General features: G+C 31.5%; 1 protein-coding gene across 2 annotated transcripts; it reads right to left on the bottom strand.

Annotated features, from left to right (window-relative positions):
• Positions 1 to 208: 208 nt before the first annotated feature.
• On the bottom strand, positions 209 to 23,987 carry LOC132751447 (LIM/homeobox protein Lhx3-like). 2 transcript variants are annotated; one of them, XM_060741599.1, is made up of 6 exons: positions 23,653 to 23,987; positions 11,489 to 11,663; positions 5,715 to 5,917; positions 3,738 to 3,924; positions 2,686 to 2,825; positions 209 to 2,487 (listed from the first exon to the last, which is right to left on the bottom strand). In XM_060741599.1, exons 1-6 carry the CDS (start codon positions 23,762 to 23,764, stop codon positions 2,138 to 2,140), a joined length of 1,167 nt encoding a protein of 388 aa, XP_060597582.1. In that variant the 5' UTR covers positions 23,765 to 23,987; the 3' UTR covers positions 209 to 2,137. The 2 variants fall into 2 exon arrangements, with proteins under 2 accessions (XP_060597582.1, XP_060597581.1); XM_060741598.1 differs by having other exon boundaries at positions 5,709 to 5,917.
• Positions 23,988 to 26,621: the final 2,634 nt, after the last annotated feature.

A 26,621-nucleotide genomic window follows, 5' to 3' on the forward strand; every position in this document is an offset into this window, starting at 1 on the left:
ACACATTAAATATCTACTTAACATCTTCTTGTGTATATAATAATATGTCGATATACTCAACAAATTTTCAAAATGGTCACTGTTAAAAATGGATTCTTAAAAAAAAAATGTGCCGATTAAAAATAAGAAACAGCAAAGTTATACAAACAGGGCATTTTCTTTCTAATATATAGCCCCAATCTAAAATATTTTTCCCCAATTTAAAAATTATCCCAGCTGCTATTAATGTCTAGCTCTTTCAGCTTCTGGGAACACTAGAGCTGTTTTGACATTTTAATGTAGCTGTACGTTATATGATTGACACATACTATATGAAAAAAACTTAAGTCACTGTTTTTTTTATCAACATTTTAGAATTTTCTTAAATTTACGAAAAAAAGCCTCATATTTCCCAATTCAAGCTAGAAGCATTTTCAAAAAAAAATGCTGCAAAATGCTGCGTAATCAGTCAATTAAAGAAAATTAAACAACAGATTGTGCATTAAGTACTATAGTTTGCAAAATTTACAACTGAAAAAGAAACTATATTTTATACCATTTAAATAGAAAGAGCAAATATGATCTAAAAAGGTAAAGAAAACGTAAAATAAAAACTTTTAAATTGTTTGTTCGTACATGCATTTTTTCTGGTCCTGTCAGTAATATAAATAAAATTTACTTAAAAAAACGAAAGTCCCTAAATTAAAGTATATTTAAAAGTTTTTGTTCAGCCATCGCTTAACGTACTAGAACAGAAGATGACTATTTCATATATAGTCCATGTGCATTTAATAACCTTTTGTTCAATCTTTCTCTTCATGTTATTGAACGTTTTGTTGTTGTTGTTGTTGTTGTTGTTGTTGTTTTATGGCATATTTTGCAAATTAAATCAGACAAAGAGTGTCCATTTAGAAAACATGTTGAGTATAATTTTTTTTAAACCACTCGTTTACAATTTTCCTCTCTCTTATTAACTTCTGACATGAACATATTATAAAAAATGTCGCGAAAATCGTGCTAAAAACACGGTATCAAAACATTGCCAGATTTCGCTTTGCAACATTTTTATTCAAATTATTTATTTAAGTTAATAATTTTTTGGGGGAAAAACTGTTCAGATTTTGGTTAAATCTCTATCAACATACATGTTATATACACAATAATCATGTCACGTTTCTTATCATTCTTGTCAATATACTGAGAAGAAAATTAATATTCAATTGTAAACTTCTTGCCAAAATTCCAGGAACACACACATAATAGATTAAAGTATATGAAATTAAAGACAGACTATTTCCAACTGCAAACGAGTAGTTTTAAATAAGACAAGGACTAAAGAATCAGATAAATAACATTCGCACATAAATTTATTCGAACTGATATGTAAATATTGCACTTTACCAATCTTTCTGTACGAAAATTAAAAACAAAAACAATAAAAATAAAATTTATACAGAAAAACAATATTCTTATGAAGGGAAAATTAGATAAAGGAAAATAAGAAATATGTCTTAGCCTTTTTTCTCCATTTTTTTTTAATCAGTACATTAATGGGTTCTACCGGTTTAATCACCTTCATTAATAGAGGAGCCCACACTGGCAATCGGCAAATTTCGTCAATGTTCGTAAAAGGTATGTTCGCTTACAATATAAATCAAAAGACCAGAATAAGAATAGTTTGTGTTTTACGTACAAGAAGCTCTTTTGTACAGATAGAGTAATATGGAATCTATGTAGATATATATACTATATGTAGATAATTTTTCAGTTTTCAAAGTATACTATCTATTAAACATAAATATACTTACTTATCAACATAATGAGCATCAAACATAAGGGCTATCTTTCACAAAGTACACACACAAAAGTTTCCATTTTTTTCTGTTACCTAATCAAAACTTCATTCGTTCCAGTTTTTTTCTCATGACGTCACATAACATTTACGTCACATAATATCGATGACTACCATAGTATTCAAATGCCAACAGATGATACTGATACATGTCATAATGCTTTGTATATTACCTAGAATTTCCTAAGATCCCAAGTCCAAGTTACTATATCGACTTTCGCTCTACTTGAGGTGACTCCAGACATTATATGCGCATTTCATCCCCGAATAATCCAATTTTATTTACTATCCGAAATAGATCTACACTCAATAAACTTCCACGTGATTTGAATTTGGACCAAAATCCGGATAACCACGGCCATTATCGTTCATATCCGGAGGCATCATCCTTTGTGCCATTGGATTTCCGCCCATCATTGGCGGGATTCCGTCCATTGGAATTAAATGTCCATTCATACCAGGGGATCTCCTTTCCATGAAATTAGATGTGTTCATCATACCACCATAAGGGCCCCAATTTTCCATGGGAGGCGTACCTGGAGGCACATGGTGCCCATGGCCTGTCATATTTTGTTCATGATCCATGGAACCAGCAAATATATCACTCGAAAGACGCCCACTGTGAACAGAGCCGGGGTCCATTTCATCTATGTCAACTGTAATTGAAACAATTGAAAGTTAATTGACACAGTATATTACTGATAAAGAAAAAGAATTATGCATTGTACTAGAATTTCAGGACTCTTTTAACGAAGAGCTTTCTTCAAATTTGTTTTAGCTGTGAAAATGCTTATAATTTTTACAATTTTACAATGTACTTAGAGTTAATTTCATTAGATGAAATTTCAACGCACCATGGTAGTCTGTCATGCCATCTTCCGAACGATCATCACTTAAAGAGCTGTCGATATCGCCATTCTTTTTCAGTTGTCTTAAATATGGGCTCCATCTTTGTCGGCCAGCGTCCTTCTTTAGACGCTTCTCTTTGGCACGTCTATAAATAAAACCATATTTTTCTAATAATAGCTTTAAGTTCATCTATTGATAGAATCTACTGTTACAAGTACTTTGCGGATGGCTTACCCCGTAGGAGCCCCTATATGAAGTCAATTGTCGTCCATTCTGTTATCATGTGGTATTAAATTCTCTATTCTGATTAGCTTAGAACAGGTGGTGTACGTGCGGCTTGGAAATGGTCAAATCTTGTTAAATGTATATGTTGCCGCAGTCCAGCAACTGTTGAACGGCGACAATTAGGAGCTTACATTGACACCATCAAAAGAATATGAATGAACAAGAGGAGCCATGAACAAGAGGTGGCGCTTGACAATTGTATTTAAATGTCCTTTCACTTTGATCTTAGCTATGGTATCTTATTTCAATTTTATTAAAACCTAACATGTACAATGATAATACAATGTATATGTATATCAATGTAATAAATCAACCACCTGGCGGCAAGTTGTGGTAAAGTTGCTTACGCCGTCATGCAATCTTTTGGTTAACAGACGAGATCACGCGATGCCGGTCTCCTGAATTGGTGCACATTATTTTAATAACTGTTTAATATTCATTAGGTGTCAAAATAATGTAAATGCAAGCGAATTCTAATTTCCATGCTATCATACAGAGTAATGAATATTTTGTATCTAATGAGGATTATTAAAATTATATATTCATTTTTAAAACAAAAGATTATATACATCAGTTTCAAAAATGAAAAAGGACTTAACTCTTGTTCGTGAGGAAATGGAGGAAATTTGTGGTGGTAACACAAAAATTGATTTTGTTGAAAAATATTAGTAATATTTTGTACGATTGCATTTTGTTTTAGCATTAAAAATTAAAGCAAAGGATCGCCATTTTTAAATTCATACAAATGTACATTTGTAAATATAATACTGACCTGTTTTGAAACCACACCTGCACAACTCTCATATCTAGGCCGGTTTCAGCGCTCAATTGTTCCCGCACATGACGTGCGGGTTTTGGGCTCTCGTTGTACGCTCGCTTCAGTGCTTCAAGCTGTTTGGCTGTTATTGTAGTACGTGGACGCTTACTGGCGTCGTCAAGACCATAGTCACCAAAACCCTCTGTGATATATATAAAAAAAACATTGATAATAACAGACTGATGTCATGAGACATTTAACTTTATTACGTAATGATAACAAGAATATAATAACGATTGTCTCTACTACAATTCATTTTTCAACCACTTAAAATCTTCGTCTGTCACTTTTTATAAAGGGGTCAATTATGGGTAATCGTCTGTGTATATGTGTCGGAATGACCCAATATAAAGAAGCATTAAGGTTAAAGTTTATTTGGAACATTAGGAGCAGTCGGATTTCAGTTTTAGAATGTAATAGACCTTTCTTTCCGGGAAAATGAAACCTTTTCTCAAAACAGATTCATATTTCACCATCGTGTGACATATACCTGGTATAAGTTCACACACTCGTCTTAATATATATTATATCAGTTTACACAAAAGTTGTAACACTTACAAACTATCAAACTATAAGTAACCGAGGCTTATTTTACAAATGTGGCGTTATAGCAATTTGAGACTGTGATAATTCTATTGTATAATAAACATTTCACCTAGGTGTCCTTTTTCCTTTCTAAACATCACACTGACTTAAACTTAACAACAAATTTATTCCCGGAGCATTAACTTTGTATATGTTTAACAATGTCTTTAAGTATTGTAAGACCCGTGCATATGTCCACTTCTGGATACAGACCACATATTTTTTAAACAAAACAAAAAGCAACTAACACAAAGTAACGTATTCATTTCCAAACCTACATACATATAAGTATTTGAGTGTTAGTTTCAGTAGAAAATGAGATAAAGTGAATTTTTTACCAATGTTACAGTCACGTGACATATTTCCGAAATTATATCACATTATTACAAGTGATACAAAGTCACAAACAGCTACCAACTCAGTAGCAGACGACACTTTCATAAGACTTTCAAAACTCTCTCATAAATTCAGAATATTGTGATCATTTGATGAAAATTGTATAACAACATTTTGTCGCATCAAATCTCTTTTTTATATTAACTATCTGAAAAAGTTGCGAAGTGCACATATAAGGGCATCAAGGTTCATCATCTGAGCCCCGCATATCAACAAAGAGTTTATAATTTGTTTTCAATGCTGTTCGTGACCCGTTGGGAAATCTATCACAAATAAATGGGAGAAAATCGTTTGCGCAATGATACAGATTTGTAGGTATTTTCACACAAAGCGTTTTATATGAAAACACTGAAAGATCAGTAAAATGTGGTAGCGTGCATGTACTTTTAACTTCTCCCCAAAGGCTTAGATTAATCTAGATTTATAAAGTAATGACTGGGATTTGTTTTAACGAACAATAAGGGTTTACTGGTATTCCATCTATTTTCATTCTGAATTTTAACGGCAATAGTCACTGACCTGTAAAAAAACATCAACAACAAAAAACATATATACATTGTATATTCATTGTATAATATATATGCTTTCTGACAGTTTGCATGTCCCTGATGATGATATATTTTTTTTACATTTTCTTTTTGATTCAAGAAATGCTAAATGCATTGACAAATCAAAACAGAATCATAGCACGTGTCAATATTTGAAAAATGTTATTTCCGTTACAGTTTGTGGAGGATTTTTTATATGTATGTGTATCTTTGCATCTATTTAGTTTAACTGTTTTAGTCATGATATGATAAAGCCTTCAATTTACCCATAGAAATTTAATTAAATTAATTTATTAATCCAATGAATGAAATAAGAAAAGATAATTTTCAGGGCATTTCTATGTACAGAAAGATGAAATTAAACAAAATATTTAGATTGGTTTATTACTCAACTCACCCTCACCTCTGGCTTTCGCTGCTTCATAATCCGTTTTACAAACAAGTTTTTTGTCCTCCATTAAATAAAACTCATCTCCCGTGTTGAGTTGTCGGCTGCACATAAGGCATGCGAAACATTCCAAATGATAAACATTGTCCTGCGCACGCCGAACTACTTCCGTCGGAGGAATACCTCGATCGCACCCTGCGCATTTCGTACCAAAATGTCTGAAAAAAATTAAAAGAAACATGTTTATATTAATATCTTGAGTAGAGAAAAATGAAACAGTAGGCGTTTTTCATATTTCATAAATGCTGTTGCATCTTTCATTTATCTTTCTTTTTTTCTAAGTAGAAAAAAAGAAAGGGAGCAGACATCTTGCCGTTGACATCTTATATAACACCGCATGTGCTTTATCACGTGACAAATATGGTCCAGAAGGATCAACTGTCCCAGAATTAGAATTGTAACCCTTCAAAATGTTATCATATACAATCTGTATACTCTTCGCACAATAGATTTATTTTGTATCTACTGTAGTATAAAACTAATACACTTAGAACTAAATAATTTAAGCTGTGATTTGTATCATAAAAAGTCATTTATATGTATCGTCTGCAACCTTTATGCTAATCACGTTTATCATCCAGAAGCTGTAAAATATAACACAAAAAAAGAAGAAAATAATCAACGCTTCATGAACATAAAACATTTTTCACGAACATTACAGTATTTGTACAGGGACGGTATCACTCGCTGATTTATAACCCGCGCTATCTCTTCCCTCTATTTATACAGACAATATTTATGAATCCTTAAGAAAACAAGAATTTCCACCGAAAATGGAGAAATTGGGCAAAATAAATATTTTCTTTTGCAAGGCTTCAATCAGCACGCTGGGGCAGATGACATAAAGTGATTCAAATCTTGGCTAAATGTTGCCGCTTGTCTGAAAGCAGAGCAGAATTAATTGCAGAAGTTTTATTTTCTTACATTAGCGACATCTGCGCATTAATATCAAGAGTATACTGTGTTCATGAAATTTTCATTTGTTTATTTATTTGTTTATTTGTTTTATCTCTGATGAAATTTTGAATGTCTTCAATTCGGTTTTATTGTATTAGGAATGTTGTATTAAGGAAATAAACAAAATTTGAATTTTCTGAAGAAAAAGAAAATCTTCAATTTCTATTGAAATCGCTGTTGTATGTGATGAGAGACTATTTCTTATGCTCGAACTTTAAAGAAAAAAATTAATTGAACCTGTAACGATAATTGAATATAATCTTTAATTTATAATAATCAAGTGTTTTCTAATGCAGCGTTTGTAAGCATTAAGAAATTGTTATCTTTATATGCAAAAAAACTGTATAGTAACAAAAAAAATCCATACTATACATTGTGTACTAAAGCAAAGGTGTATGCGAACGACACTAATGCAAAGTTGCGTTATATTTAGTCCATGTCGACTTAAGGCTATTTGACAAAGGTCTTGTTAATGTTCACAATAACACAGAGTGAAGTCTGTTTATTACAAATATCTGTTACAATAAGTCATTGTTATATTTATGCAAAGCTCTGAAACAAAAAGTATATGCTTTACTCATACAATGCTCTGGAACAATAAGCCAATGTTATTTTTCATGCAAAGCCCTTGAACGCTAACACTAACTTAGACAATAAGTCAGAGCTATATTAATGCAGTCACAGAACAAAAAGTTAGTTTTATGCACTGTTCTGGAACAATAAGTCAGTGTTATTTCATGCAAAGCTCTGGAACAATAATTCCAAGCTATATTAATGCAAACAACTGATCAAAAAGTCAGTGTTATTTTTATGCAAAGAAGTAATGCTGTAATCGTGTGTTTCTAATAATAATTTCATCTTAATTTTGATAATTAACGTTGGTTTAATACGTATTTACTATGTACTTAATATAAATATCACATACTTTCATAAATAAACTCTTTCAGAAATTAAAAGAACCAATGTACGGTTGATTTACATTAGTGAAACTGATAATTAAGTATAACCAATTTAGTTTAACGCAAAACATCTGTAATTGCTCCTTTTATAATTTGTTTTAAAATCTAATTCTCTGTAGACGGTTAACCAATGACAGCATTGTCAAAGAGATACGCAAGGGAACTTACGTCAGATTAGCGATTTTCACAAATGGTGGATAAAACAATCCATTTAATGATTCCATTTTAATTCTAGAATCCTCAACGGGTTTCTTTGCAAGATATAGAACTGTTCATGTTTTAAAACGTTTACTACGCGAATATTCTCAAAGATTGGAAATAATTTTTACGTACAAAAAGAAAATGTCTTCTAACCGACAAAATAAGCGTCTGTTTTTACTGACGTAATATCATTGAAGTTTATTGTAGTTGTTGTTGTTATAGTTTACATTTGGAAAGCTTCCGGTGGATCAAATGATTAAAAAAATGGATCGAATAAAAAACCATGCCGTTAATATTATTTAAGAAACGGCATTTAACATCTAATAGAATTTTACAAATATGAATGTGATAAGCTCTTGGACTTGCATCAACGCACCTTGTCCTTTCCGTCGAAGTTCGATACAGCTTATAAACCTAATTTGTTTTACAGATTCACTCATAAATGTACATTGATCTTCATAATACTTTTATATATTTTTCTTTTATACAGATTGTTTGTATTGTTAAAGGATAGTCTGTTATGTCGGAAAATAGCTTATATAGCTAATGTTTATATGTTTTTGTAACCGACTATAAATAAAGATTATCTTAAAGATTACCTTAGGACTGATACTAGTTGTTCGGTGTGATGTTCGAATGATATAATGAGCGTTCTTTTTATTAGACCAACATGATTATACATCACCTACCGGCGACATTACAGAAATAAATGACATGCTCTCCTGATATGTGCATCACCATGGAAACTGTTTATTATTAATATGGATAATTGTTATTTCTGTTTGTTGTTGTTGTTGTTGTCTGTTGTTGTTATATCGTAGTTTTGGTCGTTAAATCTTTTGTTAGTTTGTTCATTCGTTAGTTTATTCTTTGGTTTGTTTGTTTTTGTGTGTTTGTTTGTTAATTCGTTCGTTCGTTCGTTCGTTATGGACAGCGAAAGTTTACTTTGTAAATTTGGAATAGTGGAATATGTTTGGCATTTTCTGTGTGTAAAATAAATATTAAATGTTCAGCTCGTTAAACTATGGAAATATAGTCATTTGATTTTCAGATAAATTTCCATATTTCAGTTCACTACTCAATGATTCTTTCACTAGAATATATTACAAATAGAGATGAATATTTATCATAAAATCAAGTAATTTCAGCACTATAAAGGGAAATAGAACCATTTCCAATATATGTATTTTTAACAAATTGAATACTTTGAAATTGTCATAAAACGTTTCGCATTATTTTGCTATGCATAGTTAGATATTTCGATTTAAGATATTTCGTTTTAATTAAATTTAAGTGTCTACTAGAGAGATCGGACCATGACAAAAAATGGTACTCTAAACGAATGAAGTGGTCCGAGACTGACTAATATTGTCATTTTTTACAACTTTAACGGTATACGACAATTTATTAATTAAATTGATTGCATTAATCAAATAATCATATCTTGTCATTTTGCTTTTATCTTTTATAAACTATTCATAGTTTAAAGATGTGACGGCACGAAACGGACAGTAATAATTATTATAAATATTTAAGGACACTCTTTGCACCTTGAAATTAATTAGGAAAATGAGAAAATGGTTTAAAATAGACGCACATGACGCGTAAGTCACTTTGATAATATTCGTTAACATAAAATGGCACTTTTTTCTAACCTGGCATTTTATGAAGCAACCTGGAAACTGGTTATCCGTCGCCCCTGGGACGCTACCCTAATGCAAATGTAGTGAAATATTAATAATATTTGAATATATCCGGGCTTAATTTCTCACTTGGCGGAGATAATTGCAAAATTACATCAAAGATAGAAAAAAAAATGATCGAAATAACCTCTCGATGGATAAGACTTTTTTTAGAAAAAGGTTCTCCCGGCGCGGATTGAAATTATTATACATCAGGGAAAGATACTTGATAAATTTTATATAAGATATGTTATAGTAAAAGTGTTATGTGTTTAATAGTATTGTGTGTTTGATAGTTTTGTGTGCGTGTTCCAATGAAACGTAAGTTGTGTAATTTTCGTTTAGAGATTAAGCCGGTGCAGATACATGGGAGGGGAGGCCAGCAGTGTCGCCATCACATATATAACACACGTCATCTTCTTGTTAATTTAGCAAATTATGAGTATAAAGTAAGACCATTCTGCGGTATATACCGAATGATTCTTGAGGATGAACATTTTACATTTCTAAATCATTTCAAAACATTCAAAACATTTAAGTAAGGGTTAATCCTGTCACAGTCCTTTATCTTAGGATAGATCCTAAAATGTAAAGTTATACAAGGTGAATATGTCTCTGTCATATTTGTATTATTAAATTTCAATCTCCCCGTTCCATTGGCTTAATATACATGACGTTTGTTTGTTTGTTTATAATGAGTTTTACTATTTGTCTTCATCAGCATTAATCCACTTAAAATGAATAGTTTGATAAACAAAAATATAAAATTTGAAATTTGTTAAAACAAATCATCCATCTATATAAAACAAATGTATGATTGTTTTGATCTGATATTTTTTGTAGATATTATAGAAAATGGCTTTTTATAATAGCCTCGAAGGTAAAATAACTCAACTTCAAGTATTTAAACGATAACTATCTAAATTGATTCAGCATCAATTATAATACTATGAGAAAGAAAGAGCGTTCGCCCATAATGACCGTCCTGACACCCAAGGTGACCCATACTACCCATTAACGTTACCAACTTCCGCACGAGATCTCATGCAAAAAACAGAATTGCCTTGCAAATAACGTCATGGATACACGGAATTTGTTAATATTCGGACGAATCCAACATATGTTTTCCCTGGTTATCGTTTCCATCTAATCTCTGGCATGCGATTTGGCCATTTAATTTCATTAAATATCGTGATAGCAACAAGTAAAATGATAATTTATTTCCTTCTTTTTAAAGTTTCTTGCGATTATCTGAAGTGATATTTCGCCATCGGAAAGAAACTTTTCACGATATTTGTGCTTTATTTTAGAGAGAACACGGTTGTTCGCTTTCTTTATTTTGTTTTGTGTGTATGCTGATTTTGTTGCTATTATTCTTTTTGCTTTTTGTTTATTTTTCATTATTTTATTTTTTTCATCAAATCTACCTGGTCCTGATTTCTTACTTTTAGTTTAAGTTTGAACTGTCGCTTAAAAATTGCGGAAAGCAAATGAACTTAGATAATTTTCCAGTAGGTTAGGTATATTAAATAACTGATAACAGAATGAATATCAAAATGAGTAAAGGACACTTTTAGCTTAGTTTGTACTATCTTTAATCAAAATTTATAAATATGTTAAATATTCCAAAACTTTAAAATGGCGTCACAATACATGTGCCTAACAGGTTTCATTATAAAGATTGAATGATTTAAAAAATATTTCATTCAGTAACGTACATTATTTAGGTCTCATCTGCTCAAATAATCAACTATAGTGGAGGAACTCAGCGGTAAGGGGATTGTTTATTGGTTCTACAAAATGCTTCTTCTATGATTCATCAAATACATGAAAACATTTTGTTGCAATTTAGAAATGAAGAATTCATGAAACTTTCATATTGCTTGAATCTCAAAAAATGGGAACTGCAAACATAGTACAGGGTACTTACCTAAAGAAATCATCTTTGCAGTAAACATGGTCCCCTTTTGAGAAGCATTTGTCTGTGAGCTGGGCATGGCAGTCGGCACATTTGAGGCAGCGGGCGTGCCAACATCGTTCCAATACTTTCAATATGAAGCGGTCCAATATTGGCTCCCCGCATCCAGCACATTTCGGGATTGCCGCTGAAAATATATAATAAAACGCTTGACCATTGATATGTCAAAAATATAATATGTTCCTTAGATAAAGTACAGTCTGCTAAAAATAAATTGCCTTAGCAATGCTACGTCCTGGAGTAACTAAAACTTGAACCTATAGTATCAAAGTGTCTTTAGCTGATTTTTCACAGTTGTTCTGTTACTTCAATTTTATATCTTAAGCTGTGATTTTTCATGACGTCATGTCAATAATATTCGATAACATTCAATATATAGTTGAGAAATTGATGTTGTTTTTTTTTATTGAAATCCTAATCATCCGGAATCTATGTGTTTTTTGAAAAATCTAGCTAACAAGACAGCATCTCGGGACACATGTATTTTTATACCTCCAATTTTCCAAGACGTCACACAACCAGGTCATAAATACGGATAACAGTACCGTACGCTGGTTTCTAGCGCATGCGGTGTCGGTGCCCATATTGAAGTAAAATGAGTTACGTTGGATTTAATTTAACTAAAACTTGCGAGTTTGAGAGATAACTTAATTACTGATATTAGTTATTTGCGAGGAAGCGGTACGCTCACACAGAATATAATGTAATTATATCCCGTGTTGACGCAGAAAATCATTTTATCCTACATCACGATTTTTACACGTGCTAGTTCTATTTTCTCTCATTTTCTTCAATATTTTGCATTTCAAAAATTGATGTTTTGTTGCATTGTTTTTGGTTTTTGTTTTTGGTTTTGTTTTTTGTTTTTTGGCTGGGTTGGTTCGGTGTTGTTTTATTGTCACTTTTTTATCTTTTTTTGTTGTTGTTGTTGTTGTTGTAGCTAGTTATTTTAATGTTGTTGTTGTTGTTGTTGTTGCTGCTGCTGCTGCCGCCACCTCAACGAGCGAATCATGTTTTCCTGCGGGTTTTTACCAATCGCTTTTTGCGCAGTATTAAAAGCAATTTAATTATCTATATTTAAGGTAACAATGACAATATTTGTTGTATATGTAGTTTGTTTCATTACTGAGTTCACAGTTCCTCACAATCAAATCTAAAACGGGAACAAATCTAAATAAATTTATTATAAAACTGACTTGAAAGATGCTGATAACAAAATATGTAATATTCTGTGTTTCCTTAACACCACAGTAAATTAATGAAATATAATATCATAAACTTTATAAAATAATACATGTTTTCATCATTTTACACCACCATTCTTCTTTTTCTGACAATTTATCAGTATATATAATGTATTTTAATATCAAAATTAACGATAGCTCATTCTTACACGAAGAAATATAATTCTTTTATTATCAGAACTTTGTCTTTTTGTTATGTATATTTTCACGTCGGCACTTTAACTTCACGCGTTTCCGACACCCATGAATGTTTAAGGCACACGTATTTTCTCCTATTTCGTCTATACGTTCATTGTCGGCCTTTTGTCCACAGGTGTCGCTTGTGACGGTAATATAATCAAACGAGATGGAATTTCTCTAATTCAGAGGCAAATGTCATTTTCTGTCTCATATTTATTCTTTTAGAAATGGTCTTATAGAAATTGGCTCTGGCTCATTTTGAAAGCGATACATATAATTGCGAAATGAACATATGCGCTTAAATTAGTACGTTTTATGAGAAAATAAACGAGATTTTTTTTTTAATTTTTAATCTACTTTTCATGGTAAAAGTTACATTAAGTATATAAATAGTGACGAATAATTAAAATTATTTATACTTTTACAGACAATAAAGGAAGAAAGATTCCTACGAAAAAGGTACACTATCCTAGTGTTTTAATTTTTTTTCAATTTTTATTATTATTTTTTTTTTTTTTTCAATTATAAAAAATCCATTACGATTAGTCTGAATGGTGTTGATATATCTGTGACTCATGGGTTGCACTGGGAGGCTAAAGACTGTTGCCATGAGAACGGTAAAAACAACAGATAAAACAACCTTGCATTTAGACGTCCAAATACCGAAATAAAATAAATCCTGGACAAAATTAGGAGACAAAAGTGCTTACCATGAATGTTTACGGATTATAAGAGCATAAACCTCTACCATACGGTACACGTATTTTGTATGGTGACTGTATGGTGAATTCATCTTTGACAAGCAGACCTTTAGAATTAATGATGTAACTAGCGTATTATCCTTTAATTTGTATCTTAATATCTTGCTGCACCATACAATTTTTACCAAGAATGGAGCTAATCATTTCAAACTAGCTTTTGATGTGAGTTGTCTGCAATACATAATTCATACGAAAAGTAAATGAATAATAAATATTATACTTAAACAAACTTTTAAAATAGAGATAAGACCAATGGGTAGAGATCAATCTTCATTTCATCTTGTTTTACTGTTTCAGTCCTAAAGATCGACAGTCAAAGATTTATTACTGTTTGGAAAAAAAAGAATAAAAAGAATTACATAGCCAGATGTTTTACTCATACACCGTGACGATCGCGTGCAGTTTTATCATTTCTCACAACTGTTTAAAGTTACCGCTTCACCGGTTTCATGGCTGACCCACGCGACATAGTCAATATTTTCTCATGATAAAGTTCGATTTCTTGAATACGTTTTCAATAGAGAATGAAACTTAAAAAAGTACAATAATTGAATATGTCGCATTTTTATAGAAAGGGTCCCTTTTATGACTACTGCGGTAGATACTGCTTTGATATCCGTACCAATGCCTGTCGAAAGTGAATGTGCACAAAGTTGACATAATAAAATTGTCACAGTCGCTTGCCCAACTAAATAAATAGATGACAGAACATGCACGTTTATTTTAAAAAGGATGACATTTGGAGAACGTAAAGTCAATATCGAACTTGAATAGTAATTTTAACCGATTCCGATGCACACTTTGGTAATTTTAAACTTTTTATTTGTATGTTTGTCAAATACTCTTATTTTTGTTATTTTACTATTTTGTAAAACATTTGTTTATTCCAAGCCTCCACATCTTTTACTATGAACCTACTTTCTTTGAAACTTTTTTAAAGAATAAGATCTTTTTATCAACAGGACGATATCAAAATAAAAATGAATGTTATCTTGAGCTAAGTAAATGTTTTGTCTTATCCCGGAGTACCAGCATTTCTTTTATCTTTTATATAAAAGTTTGTTACATCTCGGTAAACGACAGGGAAAACCCCCACTTTTGTCGAGTTCCTGAATGTCTCTTTTATCTATACATGCATATAGCTAGGTCATTTGAAACCATTATTTTTACATGACTAGGTCATTTTTAAAAATAATTAAGACATTGCTAGATCACTATTAACAATTATTTAGATATGACTAGGTCACTGGTAAATATTGCTTACAAATAACTTGGTCTCTTTTAAGCAATTAACTAGACATAGGTAGGTCACTTGTTACAAGTATCGCATGATATTACAAAGCAAGAAAACTGTTTTAATCAACACCGGAGTGGCAGCGCGTCGGACTAGTAATCTAAAGCTGACCGCGTGGGTTCAAACCCTATCAGGGACAAGCCGTTGTTTCCTTGAGCAACAAACTTTACATTCATTGCTTAGTAGTGGATGGTTCCAGGAATGGATTGAAAGTATTTCAGTAAGGTTATAGCTTCCAACACAATCGAACTAAAATAAATTTGTATGAACTAAACTAACATTGGACGATTCAAATAAGTGCAAAATAAGGGGCTGAATTACACTGAAAACAAGGGACGTCATTTGATAAATATATAAAAGCATATTTCTTTATAATTGTTCTTGCCAGGCGGGTAACCTAAACGCGTTCTCGGTGGTATTTTGTGTTTCCCTTAAATTTTCCTAACAGTTTGATAACAGATGTGTTTCTATCGTTAGCACGTGTTTGTATCAAGACTCCATTACAATACTTTAAGCTATTGATACATCCGAAGATATATCCTTTCCATTTAAAATGGCGTCAAATTCTAACTTCCGCCGAGGCACGCGCCCTCCACGTGCAAGTCACATGACAATATTCCGCCCTCTGGTGAGCTAATTGACAATGATTAACCGAGAAAATTGAGCGTTAGAAAATGTCAAGACCCATCAAAGTATCTCACTTTGCAAATATTGACGATATTTGACGAAAAGAAAGTGAAATGGACACCAGAATATGAAGTTTTATTGAAGCTTGTAATTGTGGCCATAGAAAATTTTATTACAGCTAGCGCGTATGCCGTAATATCGTTGAAGAAAAGGAATTCTCATCGTGTTTTCATTTAACCAATGCATAAGACGCTCCCTACAAGTTTGTCGTAAGTTTTTGCTATTTATGAAAGATATACTAACTAATTTCGCAGAAAACTTATTCTTTAAAAACTCTTTAGTAGCAAAAAATTGCAAAAGAGATGAACAATAGTAAAAATGAGCATGATAAAGCTACTTTATATTTAACGAATGAAAATAACACATACATGTACTTGATTTTATATGCATTTTAAAAAAAACATAAAAAAGATAAATCAGACGGTAACCATTTCCTAGGATCATTTATACACAAACGATTAAAAAGCAAACTAAGGAGTTCGCGATAATTTCACATTGTTTTTTCAAATGTTTTGGCCATAATATTTTAATAAAACTTGTTTCAACTTTCAAATATAAATCAATATATAAGTACACAAAAAGAAAGTCAGTACATTTGTTATCGTGCTTCCAGATGTTTAGATGAACATAAAAGGAGTATCAAATGAGGGAAAAAAATAAACTGTAGTTCTTAATTAAACACTCCTGAGAGCTTTCACAAAGGAAGAAAATTTCTGCATCAGTACGCAAAATTGAAAATGCACCAAAAATGATAAACATTGCTACACCGTGTATATTTACTTGCTTACATTAACAGATCATACATTTGGAAAATAATAAAGATATATATGTCTGCTTGTCTAATATGTGTCTCCAAACACGTCATACCTACTGCTTGTGTGCTCAGACTTAACATTTGATGTTTACTCTAGTTGCCACTGGAATAAATGGAAGTTGTTCGAATTTGCAGGTTATAAAAAACAATTATTTAAAATTTTATGCATGCAAGATAGACCTTAGTTATTCCACGAACTGTCCTTATGATGCCCTATTATAGTATAGCAAATTAGAAAACGTTTTATTTTATTTTTTTCTATTCTGTAAACATAAAGTCATGCGATTATTTCAAAAGGTTTTATAAAAATGAAAGGGAATTATGTAAGTGCGACATTTTTACTATCTTGACTGCATTCGATAGGATCAGCAATAAAAACGTTTCATTTGTTGTTATACATTGCGCATGCGTAAAACATTACTCCGTTGCAAAGGATGTCATTGTTACTGTTAACATATTTGAATGTAAATTGACGCTGCTTTTGTCAAATTATGCAAATGCATTTTAAGTACTTCTAACTTATGTGTGGTAATTTGTACACCTTATCGTCAGTTAAACAGAATAGAAAATATTAAATGAATCATATCTTATTACTTGTACTCATTTTATTGACACCTTGGTATTTTCTTGAGTTGACGGGTTTATATACTTCTTTGAAATATTTCAGGACGGTGAATAAAACAGTTCAGCAAGTCCGTGAAACCGTTGTTGCAAAACAATTCTATTCACTTCAGTAACTTGTTTGATAAATAGTAAACTAACGCCGGAAATATCAATATATATTAATGTCAATTCTGTGAAATAACAAGATTTCCGGTGCAGTGATTTGTGTACAGCATCAATCCTAACTACAGTGATGGCAATTTAATTACTCCGCGGAGAAAAAAAATCCCAAATCGATGCAGTTCCTGGTATAAAATTTGTTTTGGAAAGAAGCGCCGTGTCTACTGAAACAGTTTTATATCTTTTCTCGCCCTAACTCTTAAGATAAAACATGTCGATACTTCGATTTTACGCTGGAGATAAAAAACAACAACATAACTTTGTCAAAACATAAAATCATTCACGTGGATCATCTTCAAAAAGAAATATCAAAACAGAATATAATTTAATATGCATTCTACGCATGTCACATCATTCTCATGTGAAAAAGCAACTTTTTGTAATCTTTTTTGTAATCATAACCTTGATAGTCCAGCAAAATTAATGACCAACTATAAAATAATACAGAAAAAAGCTTCCAAATATGTGTCCTAAAGTATCTCACGATTCTTTTTATGGTGTTGAAAAAAAACCAAATCAATATTTAATAGATAAACACATCTGATTATTTTTTGCATATGTTAGTGATTCATAAAAGAATACCTTACCAAACAATAACTAGAAAAATAGAGAGGGACGATATCATGCCATAAAAAATGAAACACTTCCAGTTTTCAAACTTTTGTAACAAAAACAAAATGTTATATGAACAGAAACGATTCAAAAAGCTTAATACCCATTTAACGGCTAGAAAGGAAACAAAAAAAAAAACGTTGTCTTTTTGTTGTTTTTTTTTTTCCTAGCAGAGCACGATTTTTATTTAATGAACACTTATATTTTGTAAAATATTTCTTATATAACTGCTTGAATGCTTGCGGTATAATAGTATATATTATCTTTATTGTTTTAACTCTATATTTTCTTTATTTGGACATGCGCAATGACATTTTTCAATAACGTCGTCTGCTCGTGAGTTAGCAGGAATTGAATGTGGCTTCACCGGAAATCGTGTAAAGTTCTTAGATCGAAACAATGCTGAAATACCAGTAGGGTTTCCGTAGGGACCGGGGAATAGAAACATTTACGATTATTTGTAAGGTTTCATTGCCGTCCGTCCTCTACCGTCTATAGCTTGTTGACTTCACGGTGACACAGCACGGGTTTCGTTCCCCGGCGATGAGTTCTAAAGACAGATGTTTTAGGGTTTATATAAAGAATACTCGCTTTCCTGTAGAATTGAAATGGTTTCTGTTGTCATTTAAGTTTAAGATCGTGATTTAGAGAATGTACGGCTTCAAACTTTGACTTGTAGACCCAACTCGACCCACATTTTTCCTTCGAAATTATCAAGAAAACGTATAATAACGCTCTATTCATCATTTAATTTACTATATTAAAAGTGTTCTTTACCACAAACATATGCATCTAACATAACGTATGTTATTTATTACGGAAATGCCGTTTTCTGAATAAAGTTTTTTATCATTATCTTTTTTTCTACAGAGATATATAACGACACACATATATATATATATATATATATATATGTATACCGAAGGACTTGCATAACAGAACATGGCTACAGTAAAATGTCCAGAAAACACGTGTATTTCCTTGGAAAATGACCCTAAAAAATAGGTGCGTTCATAGTGCAAATATAACTTGTTTTGTTGTTGTGTATGTTGGACTGCACCTTGGCGTAGATTACATAAAAGCATGTATACTTAACCTTTGTAGAAGGTCATTCATCTTGGGTTAATATTATTGTACATGGCTTAAACTAGCCACCATGCTTTATGATTTGAATAAAAAAAATACGTAAAATTTCTAAATAATGTGTATGTTTCTTTTGATAATGACTGTATATAATTATACAACGAATGTGTTATTATGTGAAATAACTGATTAACTTTCTTTTTACATTTTAATGTCTGAAACTTCTCTATGTTGTAAATTTGTATTGATATAGATACAGAGAAACATAATAATAAGATATGGTTTATAGTGAATCGGATATACATAACCATACGTGCAAATTGGACGTCATTTATAAGTTCGACGTCATTTTTAAGTTTGGCGACATTTAAAAGTTGGACGTCAAAAATATAAATCTACTTGTCGGATCAGAATTTTTTAACTAACTACCTTTCCCACGGCACACGCAGTATTTGAAAATAATTACAATATATTCTTAAATAAATTCAAAGCCATCTGAACAAAAACAGTGCCCAATCCGTCTGATAGATAGATAACATAAACTCAGTCAGTATTCATCACGGGATTCGAACACACAGCCTAATGGTGTGCGAGTGATGAATTTTATACACATGTATGTGGCACGACTATTTCTCGTTATTCTTAAACCTAAAATAAATGTGACTAACCTGCTGTTGTTTTCTACAAACTTTTTACAGACTATAATACTTAATTGGCAACCAAATCGTTTTAAGAAACCAAGTTTCAACATTTAAGTAAGATAAGAAAACTGCGTTAAATATATAATATATAAAAAGCGCGAGTGCAGTATTTGTATGAGGGTGCTTATTATTATTATTATTATTATTATTATTATTATTATTATTATTATTATTATTATTATTATTATTATTATTATTATTATTATTATTATTATTATTATTATTATTGTTGTTGTTGTTGTTGTTGTTATTATTATTATTATTATAATCATTTCGATACGTTCCGGGTTTAACTCCAACAATAAAATATTGTTCATTTAGAGGGGGTTGTAATTTTGTATTTTTGTCAACTTTCATAATAATATTATACAAATACATGTATGGACTTTTTAGCTGTTGAATATGATGTGATATGTACTGAAAAAATTAATATTGACCGAGGCGATAGCCGAGGTCAATATTAATTTTTCAGTACATATCACATCATATTCAACTGCTAAAAAGTACATATCTGTTTTATTATATAATTTATAAATAGCTTATATAGGGCTTATCACATCTGCCATTGCATACAACGGAAATCATTATTTTTCAGCTTGTCTACTGTTTCCATAATTTGGCCCTTTCCATTGGCATGCTAATCCCTATTGTTCTTAAAAATGTAAAACGGTAACAAAAATAGACTAATTTGACTATTATGTACACCCCACCCAACGTTTTTAGTATAAAATATAGAATAATAACAACAAACTTGGCGTGATGTCACGTCAAAGTCTTGCGTCTTTTAGGGATTTCCAGAAAATCTATTTTTAGAAGAAAAGCCGGTGAATATACTCTGAAAATCTATTTTTAGAAAAAAAACAGTGAATATACTCTGATATTGACCTGTTATTTTTTACAAAAAGTTGCTTGTTAGCCAATCAGGGAAAGGCATTTCAAAGCTATTTATAGATTATATAATAAATTGATTTATTCTTGTTTTCATCAACAAATCACATTTTTAGAGGTTGACGGGTTCACAAATTATACCTTTGTCAATTCATGCGTGGAAAGTAAGCAAAATTTTATTGCCTTTGAAAATACACACAATTTTTCCAATATTTTGGAAATATTGAATTTGGCCGAAAGGTCATTAATCAAAATTAGGAATCTGCTGTTCGCCGTTACCGTTATTTTGTTGTTAGTAGAAGCAGGTGGGCGCGTGCGGCGGTGTCTTTGATCTTATATGGGGACTACCTGTGACAAGTCATGCTTCATTTAGTTAGTGTCTGTCTATTTCACCTGGACGATCGTCCGTGATCCGACTAGAGTAGACATTGTAACACTGAGATGTCAGTCAGGATAGGGCCGTAAGCCGGTTACAACTCCGCGCTATAAGCGGATTCCACGTGGTTACTAATGGCAACAAGATGGATGACAGCGATAAGTGATAAAATCCGTGCCGTGCACGAACTATTTTACAATGCGGTGATGTATTCTATATGATAACAAACAACTCGGAAGATTAAACCTTCGAGGAATAATAAGAGGTGCTATTACATCGCCGTTTTTACAGACATTTGCATAAAATTTGAATCATTTACTAATAAATATGACAGTCATGGTCGAAATAATTTCAACTGAAACCTACTAAACCTGCGATATGAAAATTGTGTTCCTTCACAAAACGTGCGTGCCAGTCTCTAGAGCTTATGATAGAACTGATGCTTTATTTTCCATGCGTCTTAAACAACGGTTTTATATCTTACACTGTGTCTCATATACATTGTTAACAAATATTACATTTTTTCGACTTTTAACACCTGTTGAAGTAATATGTGAAACATATATATGTGATTGTAACGTCTGCAGCCATATTATTGAAGAAAAAAAATACATTAATGCAAGAAAAAACGTGGCACCACAATGTTATCAGAACAAAAATAGAATTTTATTATTCTTATAAATGATAATTTAGTAAAATATTTCGTGAAACATCTAAAAAAAGCGCTTTCCTTAATAAAGAATGTTTTTGGCCAGAACACCTCATCTTATTACATATTAATGATGTCATTTCAACGCTTAATATGGTGACATCATTTCGCGATCTTAAAAAGAGCTGAATAGAATTAGTGTTAGTCAATTCTTTGGTATTGTGATTGATATGTTATATGCGAGAAAAAAATCAAAAACTGGCTGAAATATTTGGCTGTGCCGAAACTCTGCAGAGCCTCATTATCCGTCTTAAACAGTTGAAAGTCGGCTTAATACCGGAAGTCGGTGCAACAGTTTTAACGAATATCAGAAAATTATCAAAATTTCTTTTTCTGCATGCGACAACGTTGTACGCATTTACCTACGCGTTAACTGCCCTAAACGTTCCACGTAACGTCTTCTAGGCATGACAATTTATTCACGTTCAATGAAATGATATCAGTTCACCATAATACTTTATCAGATCAAAAAGTGGACTTTCATATTATTATACTTTTTCACATACTTAACATGTATATTCATCGCATTAGAAAGATAATAAAAATATAACTCCGATATATTTTTTTCACATCATATAAAATTCATATTAACACATTCTCGGATAGAATATATTGTAACTTTAAACCTGACATACATCTTCCACTGACAATACAGGGCATACAAAACCACTATTAGTACAATTAGAATAGTCCTGATATGTTAAATTGTCATAAATATATTCGGTTACTATTATATTCATACTTGATGTTCAAATCCGTAAATTTTCTTATCACCAAATCTATTTTAACGCTAACATTTTTAAAGTATGTACCATGAGGGAAAAAAACCAACTTAATTGAATTTATTCTCACAATAAATATCAATGATAAAATGATTTAATGATTTATCAATAAAAAATCACAAGAAATGAAATATGTTATTCATGCTACAATACTTTTTTAATATTTTATTTGATTTTTTTATTATAGTTGTGAGCGAAATGGAAAAAAAACGTACAAGGCCGTGAACCTTTTGAATTGGCATTGCATAATAAATATCACATTTAAAAGTTCGCTATAATTGAAAAGCGTGTTTAATTGTGCAATTAAACTGTGCCAAGTTTTCAGTATGTTACTATTTTTTATTACGCAATTCGTTTGTTTTTTATATCAACATATAAAATATTCATCACGACGACTCAGTAACTATATAATAAAAAAACTCTTGTTTTTAATGAATGAAAAATTATTTCATTTTTTAAAAATTCATAATGAATACCAATTTCGTACATTAAAGACTTAAACAGCTTACAGGAAAAGCATTATGGGATAGGGGAATCGTTGTCATGAAGACCGTTTATTTACAAGTAAGTTCTAAATATAATAATATTGTATACATTAAATTTGTTTTATGATAATATATTTTATCTATTCAGTCTTAATTGACCTATGCTCTCACCTGATTTGTAATGATGAAAAGAAAAAGTAAACTTGATCACATTTGTTGCAATATAAAAAGTATTTGGTTATCACAGTCACTTTTTTCGTGCGCGCGTTCGTTTAAATGACCTTTTCATCAATTATATGTTTTATGGCCAGCATTCATAATGAATCGATTAATATTAAAAATAATTTTCTTCTTTAGGGACAAATTAATTGAACTGTGATGTAAAAATCAATAAGGACCCGAGATTAATCAGAGACAGGATTATAAACGATTCCGTTCTACAATGTACATGGAAAAACTAAGATGAAATAAGTTTTCTATAAACAAAAATTCTATATACATAATTTCTTTTTATTTTTTACACAAATAAGGCTTTATTGGAAGGCTATGAAACTAGTATTGTTAGAAAGACTAAAGCTCACTGTCAACAAAAACTTTTAATTTTAAAACTGTATTCTTAGAATTGAAATTTTAATGAAAACACAGTTTTTATGTGTATCATGAAATGTTATAAAAGCTTTCTGCCTTTTTTTTATAAAAAAAGTCGTCTGCGCTTACCTTCGAGCATCTTATTCCGGCTAATCATGTCGGCAAGAGATGCCGGCGGACTCCCGGGACTTCCCGACGGCGGCAAGTATCCGTTATGCGGGGATTCAAGTCCCACACTCATTTCGGCCTGCACCTCAACCTTGGATGTTTCTAGATAAGGCCGCGTTATATTTATTGTAATCCAATCAGATAAAGAATTTTTCCCGTTAACAATTTTCTAATTTAGGCTTATCGCTTAAGCCCCAAATTGGTCCGCTCCGAGGTTAGATTTTGTTGTTCTTCCAAACTTTCAATTCTTAATAAATTGTGACAATAGTTATTGGCTCTGCGTCTCTCATACCACTTGCAGACGACAAGCATCGTAGAACCACGTGACTAGGATATGAATATTTATTAGGTCGTCATTGATTTTTGACTCTCTATGGAGAGATGGGTGTTTCCAATATTACATTGCTCTTTTCTGATTTTACCGTTATTTGCGGGCGTGAATTAAGGTTTCCCGATCTGAATATTTTATTACAAGTCATTGGCGAACCGGAATTTAGCATTGCAGTTCTTGCAAAGAACGGTGAAAAATAAAACTTGCAAATTCGTCTGCGATTATATATCTTCATAAGACATTGCGACGGCGTAACAGAAATTAAAGAAAAGTCAGACATAGTAGAAAAAGAAAACGATTTTTCAGAACTAATAGAATTGTAGCGAGCTTAACACGATTTCTAAACACAGATGTCGATCTGGTTGTGCTGTCAGACGGACAAACGTATCTAAATAATGCTACAGTTGTAATACATACATGAGAAGTCCATTGACATTCCTTTAATAAGACATTTCAAAGCAGGCGACATTTGTATCAGCAAAATTTTTTGTTTTAGACATTATACAAAAAGCTTAAATGAATCAGTGGCAAAATGTGTCTTCCACTGACCCCAGGGATCACATGTCCGATCCCTACCCGCCCCCCCGGTCACTACACAACATTAGTACATATCCGAGCCTAAAATGATGTTTAAAACTTAAGTGATCTTTGACCGATTTTTATATAGACGGAGTGAACACAAATTTCTTTTCCTTTTATTTTAGCACCGTTGCTTTTATTATCTGCACGTGTTTTCAGGTACCATTGTAAGGAAACAATAACTATGAAAGTAAAGGTTTAAATTGAAAGAAAAAAGAAATATGGTTAGACAATTTTGTAATGGCATGTCAGGTAAGGGTCCTTTTACAGAATTGTATTCTTTATTTAAAAGACATCGATGTGTTTACCATGATATCATGTTATAAATAACTAACCTAACTTAACAATAGTTATTTTACTTATTAAATAACTTCATTTAATAATTGATGCTTACTTTTTAGTACAATTTTTCAGGTTACTGTCATATAGCTAGAAGCATAATTACTATTACCCTTCTTGTATACGTGTGTACAAAGTATCAAACACTTCTCCAGTACAAAAAGTGTGGTATTGCTATTGATAATTTCACATAAAGCGTTTGCAAAAAATGAAGAAATACAACCATGCAGTATTAGTATAGCAAATTGATTTTCAAATATCACGTGGCATACATTGTATGAATAGATAGTATCATAAAAACATTGCTATAATAAATATTAAAAAATATGTTTATATAACAGATGAAGGTTGACGACCCCACATGACATTCGACAAAGTCCATGACGCAGTACAGTGCTTAATCCTGAACATGTAATCTGTTTTCTTCGACTTTTGTCGCATTTTTCAGATTTTTATTTCTTTTTTTTTACGTAAACATTTCATAACTTATTCAATCAATGCCAATCTGCACAACTGTTTATCTCTACCAGGATAAACGTGTACCCTTCCAACATAAATAATAACTGTTCTATAATGATTAAAACGGGAATATCTTTCTTTATATTAGCTTTTTTTGGAGTTTTTTTTTTTTTTTTTTTTTTGGGGGGGGGGGGGTTGGAGTGGAGTTGTTGTTGTTGTTGTTGCTGCTGTTGTTGTTGTTTTATGCATTAAATATACTGTATTTAATGTATAAACAAATGCAAATCAAATGTTTAAAACTATAATTTAAGACAGCTTAAACTGTACATTGTGTACACATTAAATGATAATACAAAGGAATGAAAACATTTCTTTCTTTCTTCATTTTAACCGGCATAGTAAAGTTCTGACGTTTTAAAACATTTAACAAAGCTATTGTCTGTGAAGTAAATAATAATATATTTACTGAACCTCGGGTCCATATAGATCCAACAGGGTTTACACGTAAATTTCACACGGGTTCTCAAAATAAAGGGAAACGCAGCATGTCCCGGCCTTTACCGCAAACACATCAAATGAATTAATGGAGAATAAGAACGCGACGGAGATCGCACGCATGCTTACGTCCACCCCTTGACATAAGATATACGTGTGAAAAATGAGCGGGCTTACTGAAAAAAATCGCACGTAAGTTGTCGGCTCGTTGGCGCGTGCTGTATACAGACTAGAAATCTCAGCCGACGTAATTATATAGTCATACGTGTTACCAAAGGTAATTATTTACTTTTCCAAAACTTTATGATAAACAAACAGACGTTAAGCATCTTTTTCAAAACTTTTACATAATTCTTTATTATAGTCTCATCAATGTGATACAGTATATACAACATATCATAATTTAAAAAAGGCACATTGTCACTCTGTACAGAGTAATATGTTAATATCATAATACAAGTATTAAAATCCGCACATTATCTACATCTTGAGCATAGCACATATGTAATATTTCTATCTATATGGGACATTCATGAGCCCTAGTCATGTTCTGGGTAAGTTTAAGTAAGAACATGTTACTGAAATATAGATGTAATGTTATTGTATGCGCTGTGAGAACATGCTATAGGACATGATCTAAGTCATGTAATGTTTATAGGGATCGGTGACCATGTTAGGAACATGTAATATTTACTGAACTAAAATCTTTATGATATAGATAAATACA

This window comes from Ruditapes philippinarum, unplaced genomic scaffold (assembly GCF_026571515.1).
Source record: "Ruditapes philippinarum isolate M1 unplaced genomic scaffold, ASM2657151v2 ctg1245_1_1_1_1, whole genome shotgun sequence".
NCBI lineage: Eukaryota > Metazoa > Mollusca > Bivalvia > Venerida > Veneridae > Ruditapes > Ruditapes philippinarum.